Here is a 16,978-nt window from a genome sequence, read left to right as displayed (position 1 = left end):
TTAAGGCCAATGGTGACACAGTTTGGTGAAGGAATAGCTTGGGTAACTTCCAAATAATCCCTGTTACAATAATGCCAAATAACATAGTGGTATGGAACATTTATTAAAATCTCCATCTATATCACAAGAGCCACTCAAAATTACTCCACTGGGACAGTGAGATTAGGTTTAAGGGAACGGATAGGGGTGAAACATCTAGATGCCTTTTTTGGATTTCATTAATTAATGGGTTACATTATCAAGCTACACCGCACAGTTTGTGCTGCAGCAGCAACTCAAATGAGCTGTAAGGCATAAATGACCCTTTCTGAATTGCGAGACAGTAAGAAGGTTATAGTTTCAGTGTGCATCGCAGCATGAGATAGGCTGAGCCAGTGCAACAAAAATGTGTAGAGAAAGGGAGACCCCACCGGTCATCCAGTAGTAGCTAACCTGCCATTAGAAAACAAATGCTCATCCTGAAAATAAATATTAACATAACTGTGAAACAGCAACACTTATCAGTTATTCCCTCCAACCCAACTGGTAGAGTTTGTGTTACAGAGAGCCACAATACATCATACCCATAGCATGCAGTTAAAGACTCCTTGTGGAAACATCACTACCTCGGGATTCCTGGCCTTGTATTTTGCGGTCTTTTTAATTCTCATATTCCACTGAACAGAGCAATTTAGCCTATTATTTTAGGATCAAATGTCTGTGCAGCCTTATAATGCTGTCATTTAAACAATTCATCCAGTTTATTAGAATTTTCTATAATGAGTGATGCTTACATGTTTCCAAGTATGATTTTATTTACCCGAGAATATCAGTAACAGTGACAGAATTGTTCTAGTTTTCAATGAAGTCAGTGACAAACTGCAACATGCAGCCTGAGTGATAAAGTATTTCAAGAAAATGCCAATGAAGCACATAGCTGGCCAGTTTGGTGGTTTATTAGTCATTAAGCTGCCTTATGGTCTTACTTTCTGTAAAATCCACATACAGTGTTAACACCATGGGATGTTGTTGCACAGCTGTACCGTGCTATGGATATATTTCTCCCTCTAGATGCATTTTTAACACAGTAGGGACAGGAGCAAAAACACTGGTGGGGATTACGCAGAGAATTTGGCCAGCGATCTAGCAGGAGAAAGGAGCCTGTTTGGTGATAAATTCATATTATTACCAGCCATCTGAGACTGAAGCAATTTATCTTAGGCCTATATTCTACTACTTTGTGTCTTTCTTCACGTTTGTGAATGGCCTATTTTCAACAAGCACCATCTGTACCAAAAAAAAGACACAGATTATTAAAGTCTCAAAAGTACATAAGAGGAAAAGGTCTTTTCAGACATCTGTTTTGCTAGTTATTATCTAACATATATAACTTAATTTTCACTGCCTATAATTTACTCAAGACTGTTTGTATTAGTAACATTGTAATGGTGTAGTTAAACCGCCTTATATTTTAAGTCATGACAGCCTATTCGTTCTGCGATATTTCTTTGTTTAGAATAAATTGAAGACGAGTGAGTGTTTAAGGTGTATTTGTTATTCTCCAGCTCCCCCTAGAGGGTCAAAGTTGCACATACATCAGTAATTCCTCCAGATGGCATGCGTACACAGTATTAGTGCAGTATAATGTGAATTCCATGCATGCCATCACCACATATACTACAATATTGGACGTCATGTTGTTTAACACATGCTACAACTAGATAAGTAAAGGATGGCTGAGTTTTTTCCATTTCACACCAAATGCTTTGATCTGGGTCATTTGCATTTTCATAGTAAATAAAACAATTCCTGAGACACAAAAGACAAATTGTAGCCAAATCAGCGTCTTTATTTTACAAACGCATTATTCTATTGACATTTTTTATATAATAAAAAAGCAATTTACAAGCTTAAGAACCAAAATGAAGCAGCACATAATGATTATGAGTAAAATATATAATTTGAATAAATATATTTTATTTCATGCTATAAAATAAATTCATAAATGGCAATAGATACAACATCAGTTCTAGCTAGCTTCATTTACTTCATAGTTGTACAAAACAGTAGAGTTCTGAGGTTCACAGTTGGGTTGTGAGGTTGTGTGTAGAGTGGACAAAATAGGAGTTGGGGTATTTCTGCTATCATGGCTCAGTTCATGGTCTTCAGCGCTCCTAAAGCTTCAGCTCTGTGGAAAACATGGGCTCATTGAGACCTTGAGGCAGAATGTTTGGGAACCACTGACTGAGGACTTGTTTTCCCACCTGAAGAGAAGTGCACAATTAAACTATGGACATAGGATGTATGTCAAATGAGACCACTTTTAACATTATATACCCTGAGTTCTAAGTTTTTTTTGCCTTGTCACCAAATACATATGAGCCAGAGACTTTATAGTGCAGTTTAGGGAGTTGGAAAAGGAACAAGCAACAATAGACTTAAAACTTCCCCCCTGATCCTGAACAACTACAACTATAGTCTCAGTGCCTGATGAGCCAAAGGAGACCACTGAACCTCAACATGAAAACAGAGAGCCCGCTCCCAAACAGTGGCTATACAGCCCAAAATCCCTTTCATTATTTGACACAGCTGGAGGTGCAACTCTGAACAGTGCCACTGAGCTTGATTACTGAGCCACACGCTCAGCTCTTGTGTTGCAGTTTACGGACTACCACTGGAGTTTGATGAGCATTTTGAACACCAGCAAGCAACACTGCTTTTTTATTTATATATAGGAGGAAGTCAACCTGTCCAAAGTTTCAGAAAATATATAAAAAATAAATCAATATTAAATTGTCCGGGTCCTACTTCAATTCAACAGCTCCCTGACATTTCCGTTTGTTTGATATACGACAGGCCAATATTTCAATAGGCTTGATGATCCCAATACACCACTTTTAAAAAGGTTATTGCTTTTTCTAAAATACACAGTGGACAGAAACTGACAGAAAAGCTATGGAAGACTTAAGATTTTTTTCTAAGCCTGTATCAGTGTTTGTAAACTACCTGAAGTGAGTTTATTATAAAAAGAATAGGACGAGCTGCAATTTCAAAAAGTAGTCTGACAGCCTTCCCTGTAAACACTTCCTTTTGATTACTTGTGGCCCATAATGCATCTCCTGTTCCACTCAGAGGTGTGGAACTAGGAGTTGGCAAAGAGTCGATTTGAGTGTGTGTCAAGTTCAGTTGGTTATGCGTGTGTGTATATCACATAAGGAACTAAAGTTTGTGAAAAGCATTTAAACAACTCCCCCTCCATTCACATATGATGATTATATGGACTTGTGTAGTCATCTGATAAGAGAAAAAAAATCTGACTTGTCTAAAAGCACCATTTAAGTCTCTTCCAAAGTGATTGAGGCCATTATAGCAGAGAGCTAAGCTAGACTTCCCAGATGGAATTGGTATTTACTATCAATAAAATAAAAAAAAACCTGTAAGTGCACAGTTGATGACACAAATACAAGAAAATTCAAGTTAAGAAATTATCTATTGGCAATTTTATACAATTTTGTGGTTGAGCAACGTGCAATTAAGCTATAGTATATGAGGGTAAGCTTTTTTCTCCACAAATATTCTGTTTATTATCTGCTAAATACCCGAGCAGCTGTTCCCTTGCCAGATGCTCCGAGAGAACAGACAGGAAGTAGGTTTGTGTTTCTCATGCATCTCCTTCCTTCATTGAAATGCCTAAAACTACAGTACATCGCTAAGATTGTCCTCAGTTGTTAGAGGAGGGATACAGTATAGTCTCTGAACATGGGGCAATGGCTTGCAGGGAACAAGTCTGCCTCATTTGATTGTTATCAATTGCTACAAAATCAGTTGTCCATCCAATGACAAGAGAACAAATCAAATGATAAAAAGCAAACAGGGGGCAGGACTTGCGCTGAAAAAACAAAAACAAACTATAAAATGGACAAGAATGACCTGACTTAATTTCTATTCATTCTTGGCACCACATACAATAAATAATGTGGCCATGTCTTATTATAATCTCGCTATTCAATTCATTACAAAAACACAAGAGGCACAGGAATCTAAGTGCCAGAATCAAAATTGTAAAGCTTGTGGCAAGGCACTAAGTTTAAGATGCCACTTTTTGTGAAGTATCCTCTCTTTTGTTTACATTGGCTTTAAACAATTACAATACCTATTGCACAACTTTTATATTGTCAGCTTTTGTATGGCTTAATATATGATGTTATTTATGACTTTGCTACTTAATGTGTTCTTAGCAAATTGTTCAAATTTTACAGAACTGATTGTTAGAAGCTGGGAAACGTACATTCCTTGCAAGTAGCAACGAACTAGTCCTACATTAAATTAACAACAAATTCTTCTTAATGAGCATTCAATTTTGCAATACAGTCAAAATTTACTTTTAAAAACCACCTATTAGTCTTTGGTGTGAACTGTTGGCACAAAATAGTTTTACCAGTTTGTACCCATTACTCACAAAAACTTGCTGACAATAACGCAAGACGGTATGCATTTCTTGTTTAGTTTTTTGTCTAGGTGAAGGGCAAGAATCGTCAGGCAAATTCAAATTAGTCAGCAACTGACTTTGGTGAGGTCAGATCAGCTGCCAAACTTGCACATCACATCAGCGAATAAAAAATAAACTTGACTTAGTAAACATTCATCTAAAAAGTATTGTACAGGTCGACAGACTGCGGGTGATGATGATCAAAAGTGTTTGTGATGAATCCTTAAACAAAAAGATAACGAAAAGCTAGCTATACCGATTTTTGCTAAATTCCATACATTTTGGTTTGCTATCTTAACTGTCAATGAGTGAAAACGGTGACCGCACATTCAGTGGAATAAAATGGCTGCGCTCTTGGCGTAATTAGACATTTGCAACAAAACGCAATATTCTCCCACCAAATCCACACAAAAGTACAACATTACATGAAAACTGCGAAAGAATCAAACACAAATTTAGCATGGACCATACGTCAACAAAATAAAAGCATATAGCAGGTGCTCTTCTAAAAAGGCATTAAACAGCTGGATGGCAAATAAGAAAGCAGGTTAGCACAAATGGGACCACCCAGCTGAGCTTTAACTTTGCAAAATATGACAGGATAATCAATCAGGCCTTCTAAGCGGCTTTTATGTTTTTACTGTGAATGCAGATCATTTTAAATCACAATGGAAATAAAACCAAGTCTCTATATATTAACACCCCCTTCCCACAACCCCATGGTTCAAATAGTATAGATAAAATATAATGTTGTCATATGCATGACTTGTATCCAATAGTATATATGTTACTGCAGACTCTCCTCCAAGTTCACAACATTTTTACTCAGAGGAAAAGTCACTGCTGTGAAGCGAGCACTACTCTGCAACGCAGCTGCTGCACCAGAATTAAGACAGGAATGAGCACATTTTATCAATGGGATTGCACCCATCCCACCTACTTACATTGCAAAGTGCTTCAATACTTTGGATCACCAGCTACCTCTAACATGTAACCCTTAGCCTTAATCTTGCAAGCCACATGTCAACACCATAGACTGTATATAAAGATTGACCGCTCACCAAAAGTGAAGCCAAAACATCTTGATCGCCCCCTGGTGGCTGGCTGCAGTATATGTCAAGTATAGGTCCGCCCCCTCCAAGTACACCTCAAATACATTTTTACCAAAGATGGTTTCTGTCATTTTAGGTAGTTCTTCTCAAACTGATGTATGTTCAAGTGTCAAGTTTGGTTTTAATTAGTTATTTAATGGTATAAAAAAAAAAGGGTTTCACATCATGATTGACAGCTGAGTCCTGCTAGCAACTGAGCAGCAAGTCTGTGTGGGCGGGACTTTGATACCGCGTCTCCAACCCACTACCGTGCAGACTTTGGCTCCAAATGATGTCCCCAGCCCAAGATGGCATCGCCTGTATTAGTGACATTTTGGCTTCATTTTTTGTACAGTGGGACGAAGTTAAGAAGTCTCGTCCATCATTAATACACCATAAAGTAGGACTGACAATGGCAAACATATTTAAAATCTACATTTGACCCCAACCAATGTAGAGGACAAAGATCACAGATCAATTGTCTCATAATAAAAGTAAGGGAAGAATGAAAAAAAGGAAACAACCTAATAGCTCTTTCAAAGAATGGAAGAAAAACCATGTCAAAATGGCTGAGATTCCTTTGTTCTTTCTGTTTGCATATTATTCAGGCTAGTATACTATATAGATTTATGTGAACACATCTAGAGCTGTTCCTACTGTGCTGAGTTGACAATGGGTCTCTGTCTCTGTTAGACACTGAGCATTAACCTAGAAGCCTACCTCAGGACAAAACAATTTACACATACAATAATTCAGTATAAGTCTGCAATCAGAGTATAGAGGAATATAAATGACTTCACTGTTTGGATGTAATTCACCCATTACATGGATGGCAGCATCTAAAACCACATCTTGGCCAACAGAGTGAGATCTGCAGTAGTGATGAGAGATAAAATCCTTAAGTGTTTTGTGTAGATCAAACGTTATAAGACAGCTAAATCATATCTTGAAAGTTTCTCTCTATTTTCGGCATTTGCCAAAAACAAACACACAAGAAAGCTAGCAAATGTAATGCACTCCTAACGTAGCACCTTCTTAAATCATCATCTCAACCTGGCTGACCATGAAACATTTGACAAGGACTTTGTCCCTAATCCATACAATCAGCAAGGAATATTTCCCCTAAGTATCAAGGCTTTGTGTTGAGAGAATATTCTTTACAGGGTTTGGCAATAAGATACTGTACATACAACCTAAAACGGATTAAAACTGTGAACACGTCTGTGCCTGGTAGGTTCTTGGCTATGAGGTAGAACCTGGTGAGTTTCATTTAAGTTAAAATACTGTCTGTTATGAGTATGTAGTTGCATCATGAGGTATTGAACGGATATGTCACACGAAGCTTTGCACTGGCAGAAAAATCATTCCTTGTGAGTAAGTGACCTCCTGTGGCCACATGTGCAAAAACGGGTCAGGTAAAAATGTGATATGACTAGCATCTTACCAGAGCTTTCACATTATCAATTATTGCAACATGCCTATATAACTCTGTAAATATGTATATTTAAAAAACATGGAAAGATAAAAAGAGAAATCAATTAGGTGGTCTTGATTATTGGGACCTCCTCAAAAATAGTAAGTTGTTACTCCCTTTGCTTGAAAGAATCAAATTTCTATAAAGCACCCATTTGCTCTCTGCATTCAACATCTAACTTTCACAAAAATGACAGAAACCCTTGATGCAAGAAATGTCCACAGTAGAGGGAGCCGATTCCAAAAGAAAAAAAGTCCTTTAAGTTGAGTTAAAATAAACATTTCTTAAAGCTTCCTGAACCTGAAGCAGGACCTAAAAATCACATCTTGATGCTTGAGCCTCCTCTGGACTGCATTTTGAACTCTCTTCCATATCATTGGCTGGTGCCTCTTCTGCGTATTGCGCCTCAAAGGCCATCCCCTCAGACGTATCCTCATGGTCCTTCTGACCTGAGCTTCCCTCCGTCCTCTCTGGAGAGTCCATATGATTACTGCCCTCTGATGCTCCCATGTGCTTCTTCCTCAGGTGCTGGTTAAGGGTGCCCTGAAACGGGAAGCATTTGCCACAGATCTGACAGTGGAAGGGCTTGTTGTCCGTGTGGCCACGGATGTGGTACTCCAGCTGGTCTTTCCTTGTGTACTTCTTGCCACAGAATTTACATACAAATGGGGTGATTCCCATGTGCAGGCGCATGTGGCGATCCAGGCTCCCTTTCTGATTGAAGGTCTTTCCACAGTAGATGCAAATGAGTCTCTCATTGTAAGGGTACCATTGGCTCCGCAGGCTACGCTCCCGCACATCATTCTCCAACCCTGTGGGTCCCACAGCTGATTCGCTGTCATCTGAGCCTGGTTTGATATGACTCAGCACCCCTGCTGGGATGGCTAGGGGGCGCTTTGCCCTGGCTCGGCCACCTCTGAAGCCACTGAGGATGGAGCGGGAAGGACTGGAGCTGCTAAGGTTGACAAAGCACGGGGAGGACAGCCCTGAGTAAGAATAGGTAGCAGACTGGATGACAGGACCATAAGACCCCACACTAACAGCTAATACCTGTTCTCCATCTACCAACTCTGTGTGGTAGCCATCATCACCAGCTGAGGAACTATCTGAGTAAGTGGGCCTCTCAGTCTTCTCTACCTTCACATGCACATCTGTTACTTGCCCATCTTTGCCAATCAGTTCCACTTGCTCTGTTTCTCCCTCCAAGGGAGCATCATGCTCTGACACACTATCACTACTGCCTCGGTCCGACTGGCCTTCCTCTTGCTGCTGTCGCCCCCGGCCCAGGCCTTTTCCCGCCAGCTCAAAGCGCGCTTCGTGTCCTGCCTGACTTTGCCGGGAGTAGTAAGGGGGGGAGATCTGGGTAGGGTTTACAAAGAGGTTGCTGTCATTGACCCCATTGCGGCTGCTCTGTGAGTCGTCCTTCTCGGGGCTGCAGATATTAACTGGGAGGCTGATCTTGGAGTGGATGCTCTCCAGGATTTGGGTACACTTGTCAATGATGGCCTGCATCTGCAGAAAGCTGGCAGCAGTGAGGAAACTGATTATATCTTTGAGCTGCAGGGACATGTGACCTGTGTAGCAGAATGCAAGAAGCTGCTCAAACACCTCAGGGCTTTTGATGACTGAGATGGAAAGGCCACTCATGGTGCTGAGAGCTGAGTGGTCACGAAAGTAGGGTGAGCTAGCTGCCAGCACAGCCTTGTGGGCTCGAAACGGTTGGCCCTGAATGTGAACAATAATGTCACACAACTTCCCTTGCAGCCGCAGCTCATTGAGCTGGGTAAGAACAGTGTTACTGAACTCCGGCACATCAAACTCGATGTAGCTGCCGTCGTCCATTTCTTGGATATGTTTCTCCAGTTTGTCGACAGCCTGAAAACAAGAAGACATTAGGTTTTCAAACATTGCATCGCAGCATTTTACTTTTTTTTTTATATTTAAAGAATTAACAAAAAAACTATTGTACTATATATGTAGGACAAGTGAGACAGAAAGCTGTTAAAGGCAAGCATTTGATACAGGCTTACTTACTTTATACATTATAGTATACCACAAATTCTATGCCAAAAGAAACAACATTGAATGCATTGCAGCACAACAACAAAGCTAAATATGAGTAGCCTATGAATACTACTATGAAGTATTATCTTAACTCCAGTTTAATATATTTTTGTAGTATTTGTTTTTGATGTTTATGATGATATATGCTGTATTAAAATACATATTTACTTCTAAGATCATGGTGGCTATCCCTATATACCTAGTTGTATTGGCTCCCCGATGGAAGAGTTTATCCATATAATCTTCTGAAATGCTAATGAGCTTACCAGTACACAGTATGTTGTACAAAATGTTATATTAAATTTTAGGGCTGCTCGATAATGGCAAAATTCATTATCACGATTATTTTGGTCATAACTGGTTATTAACACGATTATTGATTGACTTAGGAAACATCATGCATTTATTGAACTTTTAACACTGAATGCTTCAATTTTTTATAAATGTTTATGCATTTTCCAAAATAGCCCATGAAATAGGAAATAGTAATCAAATATTTTTAACTTTAAACAACATCTAGAGCCAAGAGGAAGACAGCAATGCAGTGTGTGTGTGTGTGTGTGTGCACGCGCGTGCGTACACCCTCACGGAGTGGAGCAGAGCATGTGACAGGTGAAGTATTTTAGTTGACGACAACTCATTATGTTACAACGCTGACATTCAACAGTGGTGTTCCGTTGGGAGATGCAGTTACTTAAACCAACAGTCGGAAAAGTATAAATCCGGTTATACGTTTCAAAAGGGAAAAGGTGAAAATTTTTCCTGCACAAGCACATACAAACTGCACACATTAAACTGTACAGAGTATGGACATTTTAACATCCCACTGTCACTCAATCCTAAAAATGAAAGCAAAAGACAACTGCTATGACACAACTGTAAACCCCAAACTCAAAGTGCTTAGAGTGCAAGAAACAAAACTGACCAATAATCGAAAAGATAAAATTGAGAAATGAGAAATTCCTTTACACATGGCATCCTTTCTGTCATTTATTTATGGCACTTTTATCGATCATTCATCCATAGACTTTATTGCTAAACAGGAAATTGCAAGGAAAGTAGATGAAACGATTTCGACTACGTACACCTAACTGTGGGTAAACGTCATATAAGGGAATACATACAGGTGTATATGCTACATTTGGCAGCGAAAGAAGAAAATCTGGTTCTTCTTGGAAGGTGAGCATATACCAAGCTTTCTTGTAATGTCTACAACTGAATAAACGCAACGGACATCTGCCACGCTAATATATTCCATTGCATTCAAGTCAACATTCAAGCTTTGACTTTCTAGCAAAATGGTAGATTAGATCCCCCCACAAAAGGCACATATAGTGACAATACTACCCTGACACAATATACTGATTTGAGCTAGTTGATAAAATGTTAACAGACCTACGCAGACCCTGCCTTCTCAGCAGAACTAGTTAAACCACACGTCGTAAAGCTGCAGCTATGAAATTAAACTCTACTGTACCTACTGTGTAATTCTTTGTTTGTAAAAGCAAATACTTCCATGTTGCAAAATCTTAGTATGTGTCAGTTCTCCAGCTTAACCCTCCTCTCCCTCCACTCCCACTCCACCCTCCCTCCCTCCATAGGCTAAATTTGAGTAGCCTATGAAGTGTATTTATCTTAACTCCAGTTTAATATATTTTTGTAGTATTTGTTTTTGATGTTTATGATGATATATGCTGTATTACAATACATATTTACTTCTAAGATCATGGTGACTATCCCTATATACCTAGTTGTATTGGCTCCCTGATGGAAGAGTTTATCCATATAATCTTCTGAAATGCTAATGAGCTTACCAGTACACAGTATGTTGTACAAAATGTTATATTATATTTTAGGGCTGCTCGATTATGGCAAAATTCATTATCATGATTATTTTGGTCATAACTGGTTATTAACACGATTATTGATTGACTTAGGAAACATCATGCATTTATTGAACTTTTAACACTGAATGCTTCAATTTTTTATAAATGTTTATGCATTTTCCAAAATAGCCCATGAAATAGGAAATAGTAATCAAATATTTTTAACTTTAAACAACATCTAGAGCCAAGAGGAAGACAGCAATGCAGTGTGTGTGTGTGTGTGTGCACGCGCGTGCGTACACCCTCACGGAGTGGAGCAGAGCATGTGACAGGTGAAGTATTTTAGTTGACGACAACTCGTTATGTTACAACGCTGACATTCAACAGTGGTGTTCCGTTGGGAGATGCAGTTACTTAAACCAACAGTCGGAAAAGTATAAATCCGGTTATACGTTTCAAAAGGGAAAAGGTGAAAATTTTTCCTGCACAAGCACATACAAACTGCACACATTAAACTGTACAGAGTATGGACATTTTAACATCCCACTGTCACTCAATCCTAAAAATGAAAGCAAAAGACAACTGCTATGACACAACTGTAAACCCCAAACTCAAAGTGCTTAGAGTGCAAGAAACAAAACTGACCAATAATCGAAAAGATAAAATTGAGAAATGAGAAATTCCTTTACACATGGCATCCTTTCTGTCATTTATTTATGGCACTTTTATCGATCATTCATCCATAGACTTTATTGCTAAACAGGAAATTGCAAGAAAAGTAGATGAAACGATTTCGACTACGTACACCTAACTGTGGGTAAACGTCATATAAGGGAATACATACAGGTGTATATGCTACATTTGGCAGCGAAAGAAGAAAATCTGGTTCTTCTTGGAAGGTGAGCATATACCAAGCTTTCTTGTAATGTCTACAACTGAATAAACGCAACGGACATCTGCCACGCTAATATATTCCATTGCATTCAAGTCAACATTCAAGCTTTGACTTTCTAGCAAAATGGTAGATTAGATCCCCCCACAAAAGGCACATATAGTGACAATACTACCCTGACACAATATACTGATTTGAGCTAGTTGATAAAATGTTAACAGACCTACGCAGACCCTGCCTTCTCAGCAGAACTAGTTAAACCACACGTCGTAAAGCTGCAGCTATGAAATTAAACTCTACTGTACCTACTGTGTAATTCTTTGTTTGTAAAAGCAAATACTTCCATGTTGCAAAACCTTAGTATGTGTCAGTTCTCCAGCTTAACCCTCCTCTCCCCCCACTCCATCTGCCTGTCTCCCATCTCTCCTACTCCCACTCCCACTCCACCCTCCCTCCCTCCATTCGCCTTGCTAGCAATTCAGCATGATCTTCTGCACATTGAGTCCCTGTCAGCACTTTGGGAACATTAACGCTTTCTCCAGTTGCCAAAGCTTGCCAAGACACCTGTCCAACTAACCATATGCTCTCACCCTGGCACAGGAGAGGAAAAGATGTAGCAAAGATCAACAGAGAGAAGGTGGACATCATTTTTACTTGCCCATTACCAGCCTTCAAATAAAACATACATACATACATATCAGCGATGGCTGCCAACAACATGCATACTGAATGGAGCCAGGTTGAAGGGAAGCCAAAGAATGCATACATTGGAAATGCACATGCTGGGTGAGGATCACATGCTTGGCTCACGTGGGGAAAAAAGAAAATGTTGAAACTCAGCTCAAAAATACCATCTAAAGCAAAAGTTTCCTGCCTGGTGATAAACCTTTTGGACATAACTGCTTCATGTATTCAGGTATAAAGGAAGCTGAGAGTGCATTGATAGTTTGGCTGACAATAATGTCAGCATAACTCTGGTGGTAAGACATCAACTAAAGCTTTAGTCTATAACTTTGGCATGTCACTCAAAAAAAAGAGAGAGAAACATTAGAAGAAAAATCAAAGTCAGCAAGCAAAGCAAGCATTGTTTGGTTTCTTCAACATCAGCAGCATTTCACCTACTTTGAGAAACAGCTTGTGGGGCAGACCAGACCCAGAACAGAACTGCTTAACAAGCAAAGGTTGGAGAGCAATTTAAAACAGAAAGTAAAAAATAAGATAAAAATAGACTAGATTTTGATACATTAATGGGAAGGTATGATGTAAGGAAATAACATACACTGTGTGAGAATAACATACACTGTGGAAAGGCTTAGTGGGAGCTCAGTATGCAAGGCTAAATATTGTACATGCTTAGCCTCCGGGTGTGTTCTCTTATTTGATTTGTTTGGAATAAATAACTGGAAAACAACAAAATGCTTATCTTTCATTTCTGCCAACTCAAGATGCTTATCAGTAAAACACAGACTTTCAGAGTCTTCAGCCTATTGTTATCTTTATACTTCTTCGACAACATATTCATTCTCAAACTTGCTGTGATAAGAAAAGTCATAATTTATAAAAACACTGAACAGAAATGATCATTTACGAACAGCATTATAAGAGACTGTACAATGCAGAGAAGTAAGTTTGCCATGATAACATAATCAAGTTCACTCAAAATAGGAAATGAATGCGTATGTTTTGGAATTTTAATGAAAACGATAACAACATAAAGACAGACGAATGTTTTTTTTTAATGACCAGAACTAATTAGCCAGGATATCATCCTGCTATGTCATCTTTCCATCTATAGCCTCCCTGCAGTGATTCCACTGCTGCAATTACAGTTTGCAGTGATACATTGGACACAATGCCCCTAAATAAAAAAAACTATTTATCACACCGCTAGAAAGTTAAAACTTATTCAATGACATTTACTGATGCCAATATTTGAACATGAGTTTAACATTTTGCCTTGTGATTCACAAAACAGTAAATACGGTGACATTTAAATAAATAGGTGATATGACAGTTTCATGAGCACAAAACTGGCCTGGTAAAGGCTTCTGATAAAATCCCTACACTCAGTAACCTGTGACAATGCCAAGCAATTTCTGGATTTTCAGATTACCATTACAGATAGACCTCACAGAGTTCCGTTTTCACCAGACATTGTTTTATGTAACTACAGCATATGCATTGTATTGCACAATCACTAATTGCACAATCACTAATTGAAACCAATACAGTTTTACTGCTTATCCCAAACAGAAACGGGACTATAAGAGATAGGGTTGAACGGGTGCGAAGCCATTATGCCTGCTCACGCAGAAGTCGTAATTGATTTGGCTCCACTCTGTTCTGACATACAGTTAAAATATTTAAGCTAGTTTCAGAGGCAATTGTCCAGGAATATCGAATGCTGTTGGTTTTAAACTAGGCTTTTAGCAAAGCAATTGGGAAATTGTAGGACAAATGGATGTCAAAGCAATACCAAACACAGTCCTCGGTGAACTAGGTGAACCCAGGTGTACAGAATAACTTGCAATGTCCCTGCACTTTGTCCTTTACCGCCATAACATCATCAGTTTATTTAGTTTACAAGTGCATTTACTGTTACCAAGATGATTGCTAGTACTTTAGTTTTTCACCTTAACAGATGTTCTGCGAAAACCACTGACACCCTGAAAACATACGGGCCTGATGATGCCACCCCATACACGAACAGTGAGATTGAAATACGGCTTATTGTTATTGCATGTAACGTTATTCGCTGCGCATTTAGTACGCCAACTTAACGTTACTGCTTCGGAGTCGTGTTTACTTCATCGTGAATGGACACTGGGGGACATTAGCATGTAAGGTTGATCCCATCGTAGATGCAGGCAGTGCCGTTACATTTGGTAGCAAATGTGCGGCGTCTCAAACTTTATTCAAACCCATTCTTTTAGTAGTCTGTTCGCTATTTATGTGGTGGTCAACCTATCGGAGCATTTAACGTTAGCTTCACATTCACATCCACCTGCGTTTTGTTTGTTGTTTCCACTATTTCTCATTTCTACGGGAACTTGTAGTTAGATTAACGTTCGTTTAAAAAAAAACTGCATCGCCTCACAGGGCCGAACTACAAAACAGCACACAAGCGGTGGCTAACTAAGTTAGCTATACATGCTAGCCTAGAATCGAGCAAATTATTTCAGAAAAAAAATGCGTAACTTTCACTCAAGACTTCACTCACTCAAACATGGTGGATTATTTTACGGCTTGGACACACTTTCCCAGATTAGCTATATACAAGCTTGACAACATTGTGTAGTTTAGTAGCCAGGTTACAACGTCGAACGCGGATACAAACTATAGCGGCTGTCATATGAAATAGCTAATCTGCTAGCTAGCTTATGCTAACAGTTCGGGCTAGCTTGGTTAGCAACCATTCCGTGCCAGCAAAGGGCATGTAGTAGCGACCAGTGCTAGGTAGCGGCTAACGCTAGCTACATGCTAGCGTACGGTCGCAGGCAATTATTTCCCCATTACTTACACTGTAAGAGCAAAGACGTGCCGACATTACACACGCATTATGGTCACCAGTCCAAGCCAAAGTTGAAGTCCACTCAACTCACCGTCTTGCAGATTAGCATTAATGTTAGCGTTAAACGTTGTCCATTCCCCTCAGTAGTTCGCTAACGCTACAGCCAGGCCTCCCCCCCTCTCCAGTCCAGATGTGTCAGACAGTTGCTGCTGCAATTTTTGCATCAACAGGAAGTGTTCTTTTGGCTCTTTGCATTCATTCTATCAGTGTGTTTTGCAGCAGCAGCCCCTCCCTTGCTCATGTCACTATTATGTACTGAGACATAATGTTCTCACTATACGACGTAATGCACGCACATACATACACGCGCGAAAATGTAAAGTAGCTTACAGTCGTTAATAGTTTTCAACAGATAACGTGGCTATTACTCCTCCATATTTGGTATATTTGTGTTGTTCTGTAAATGTTGTACTTATTGTAATACTATTGTTTCTTCATTTAAATAATTGGTCCACACCTTTCCAGTTGTGTATCTGTGCAGCTGCCCCCCAACACGCACGCAAACACGCACGAACACAAACAGAAAGAGAAAGAGAAAGAAACTTTATTCTTTTCTAAAAAGTTAACATTGGCAACATTTACATTGTTTTAAATACAGAAACAGATTTATTTCTTTATTCAGCCTACTAACAGAGGGTAGCATGAGGTTATCGCCAAGATATCGCCAAATTGTGGCATTGAGTTGAGCTCAGTTGTGTTACTCTAAGAACTTTATTGATCAACTCTGAACTCATTAGAAGTTTTGGTAGTCACATTTTAGTTTTAGTTTCAGACATTTGCTGGGTTTAATAAAAGTATTTTGGAATGGGTTGCATTAGCAGTTTTTATGAACTCAAAATTAATTAATTCAGTTCTGCATAGATCCCACAAGGGGGCGCCAGAGACTGAATTGATGATGAAACTTCAACTGTGCATCCCTGTCATATAGACTGTATAAAAATTATTCTCAAAAGGTTGAGTTGGATTAGTTACAAGGACAGTATGCTATTCAACATACCATTGGCATTATACACTAAATTAGGTTACAAAAACTAAACTAAAGTGGTGGATAAAAATATTAACATGTTCATGTTTATTTTTTAAAATCATTGTTTCTTGTAACCACAATGAATACCTGCTTGTGTGGGTTTTGGTTGTTGGTTGTCTGGTTTGAATTGTGTATATTAACTATGAATATTAACTTTGTGCATCATAAATGATCGAGCATTGGCAAATGAGGAAAATGCTGGAAACTGAAATAAATAAATGAGAAGCTTTACGAGAAAGATCAAAGTATTTCCTAGAGACAGTGGAAAATATTTGCGATCATCTGCATAGTTTTCCCATTAATCCAATAAAACTGCAAACATAACACCATGGAAATTACTGTAAGGGTAGCCCTCATGCAGGATCTTATGAAAACAGAACTTCAGTTTAGCTTTATGTTTGGTCATCACCCAAAGAAGAGAGATTTGTTTACTGTACTTATCTCTTTTATGCATACTGTAGAGCTTTGAATACATTAATTTCGCACTGCAAGTATAATAATTTACAAGAACTTACACAAAAACTGGACTTAATATATTATATATTTCATACAGTTTTAATCTTTT

General features: G+C 38.9%; 1 protein-coding gene across 2 annotated transcripts; it reads right to left on the bottom strand.

Moving 5' to 3' along the window:
- Positions 1–1,803: 1,803 nt before the first annotated feature.
- On the bottom strand, positions 1,804–15,574 carry zbtb34 (zinc finger and BTB domain containing 34). Of its 2 annotated transcripts, none has more exons than XM_038702488.1 (2): positions 15,418–15,574; positions 1,804–8,908 (listed from the first exon to the last, which is right to left on the bottom strand). In XM_038702488.1, the coding sequence occupies exons 1-2, from the start codon at positions 15,433–15,435 to the stop codon at positions 7,346–7,348; spliced, it is 1,581 nt and encodes a 526-aa protein (XP_038558416.1). In that variant the 5' UTR covers positions 15,436–15,574; the 3' UTR covers positions 1,804–7,345. The 2 variants fall into 2 exon arrangements, with proteins under 2 accessions (XP_038558416.1, XP_038558415.1); XM_038702487.1 differs by having other exon boundaries at positions 15,336–15,571.
- Between the last annotated feature and the right edge of the window lie 1,404 nt (positions 15,575–16,978).

Source organism: Micropterus salmoides, unplaced genomic scaffold (genome assembly GCF_014851395.1).
Source record: "Micropterus salmoides isolate LMB-PRFRI ecotype aquatic unplaced genomic scaffold, ASM1485139v1 Ms_hic_scaffold_7, whole genome shotgun sequence".
Lineage (NCBI taxonomy): Eukaryota > Metazoa > Chordata > Actinopteri > Centrarchiformes > Centrarchidae > Micropterus > Micropterus salmoides.
Note: the sequence above shows the minus strand (reverse complement) of the source record. Positions and strands in the feature narration are given on the sequence as shown.

Bases quoted from the DNA above. Each gene is read 5' to 3' on its own strand.
- zbtb34 (XM_038702487.1), bottom strand. From the start codon at position 15,362: ATGTCGGCACGTCTTTGCTCTTACAGT. The intron at 8,909-15,335 runs GTAAGTAATGGG...TCTTGTTTTCAG, and splicing joins CACGTCTTTGCTCTTACAGT to GCTGTCGACAAACTGGAGAA.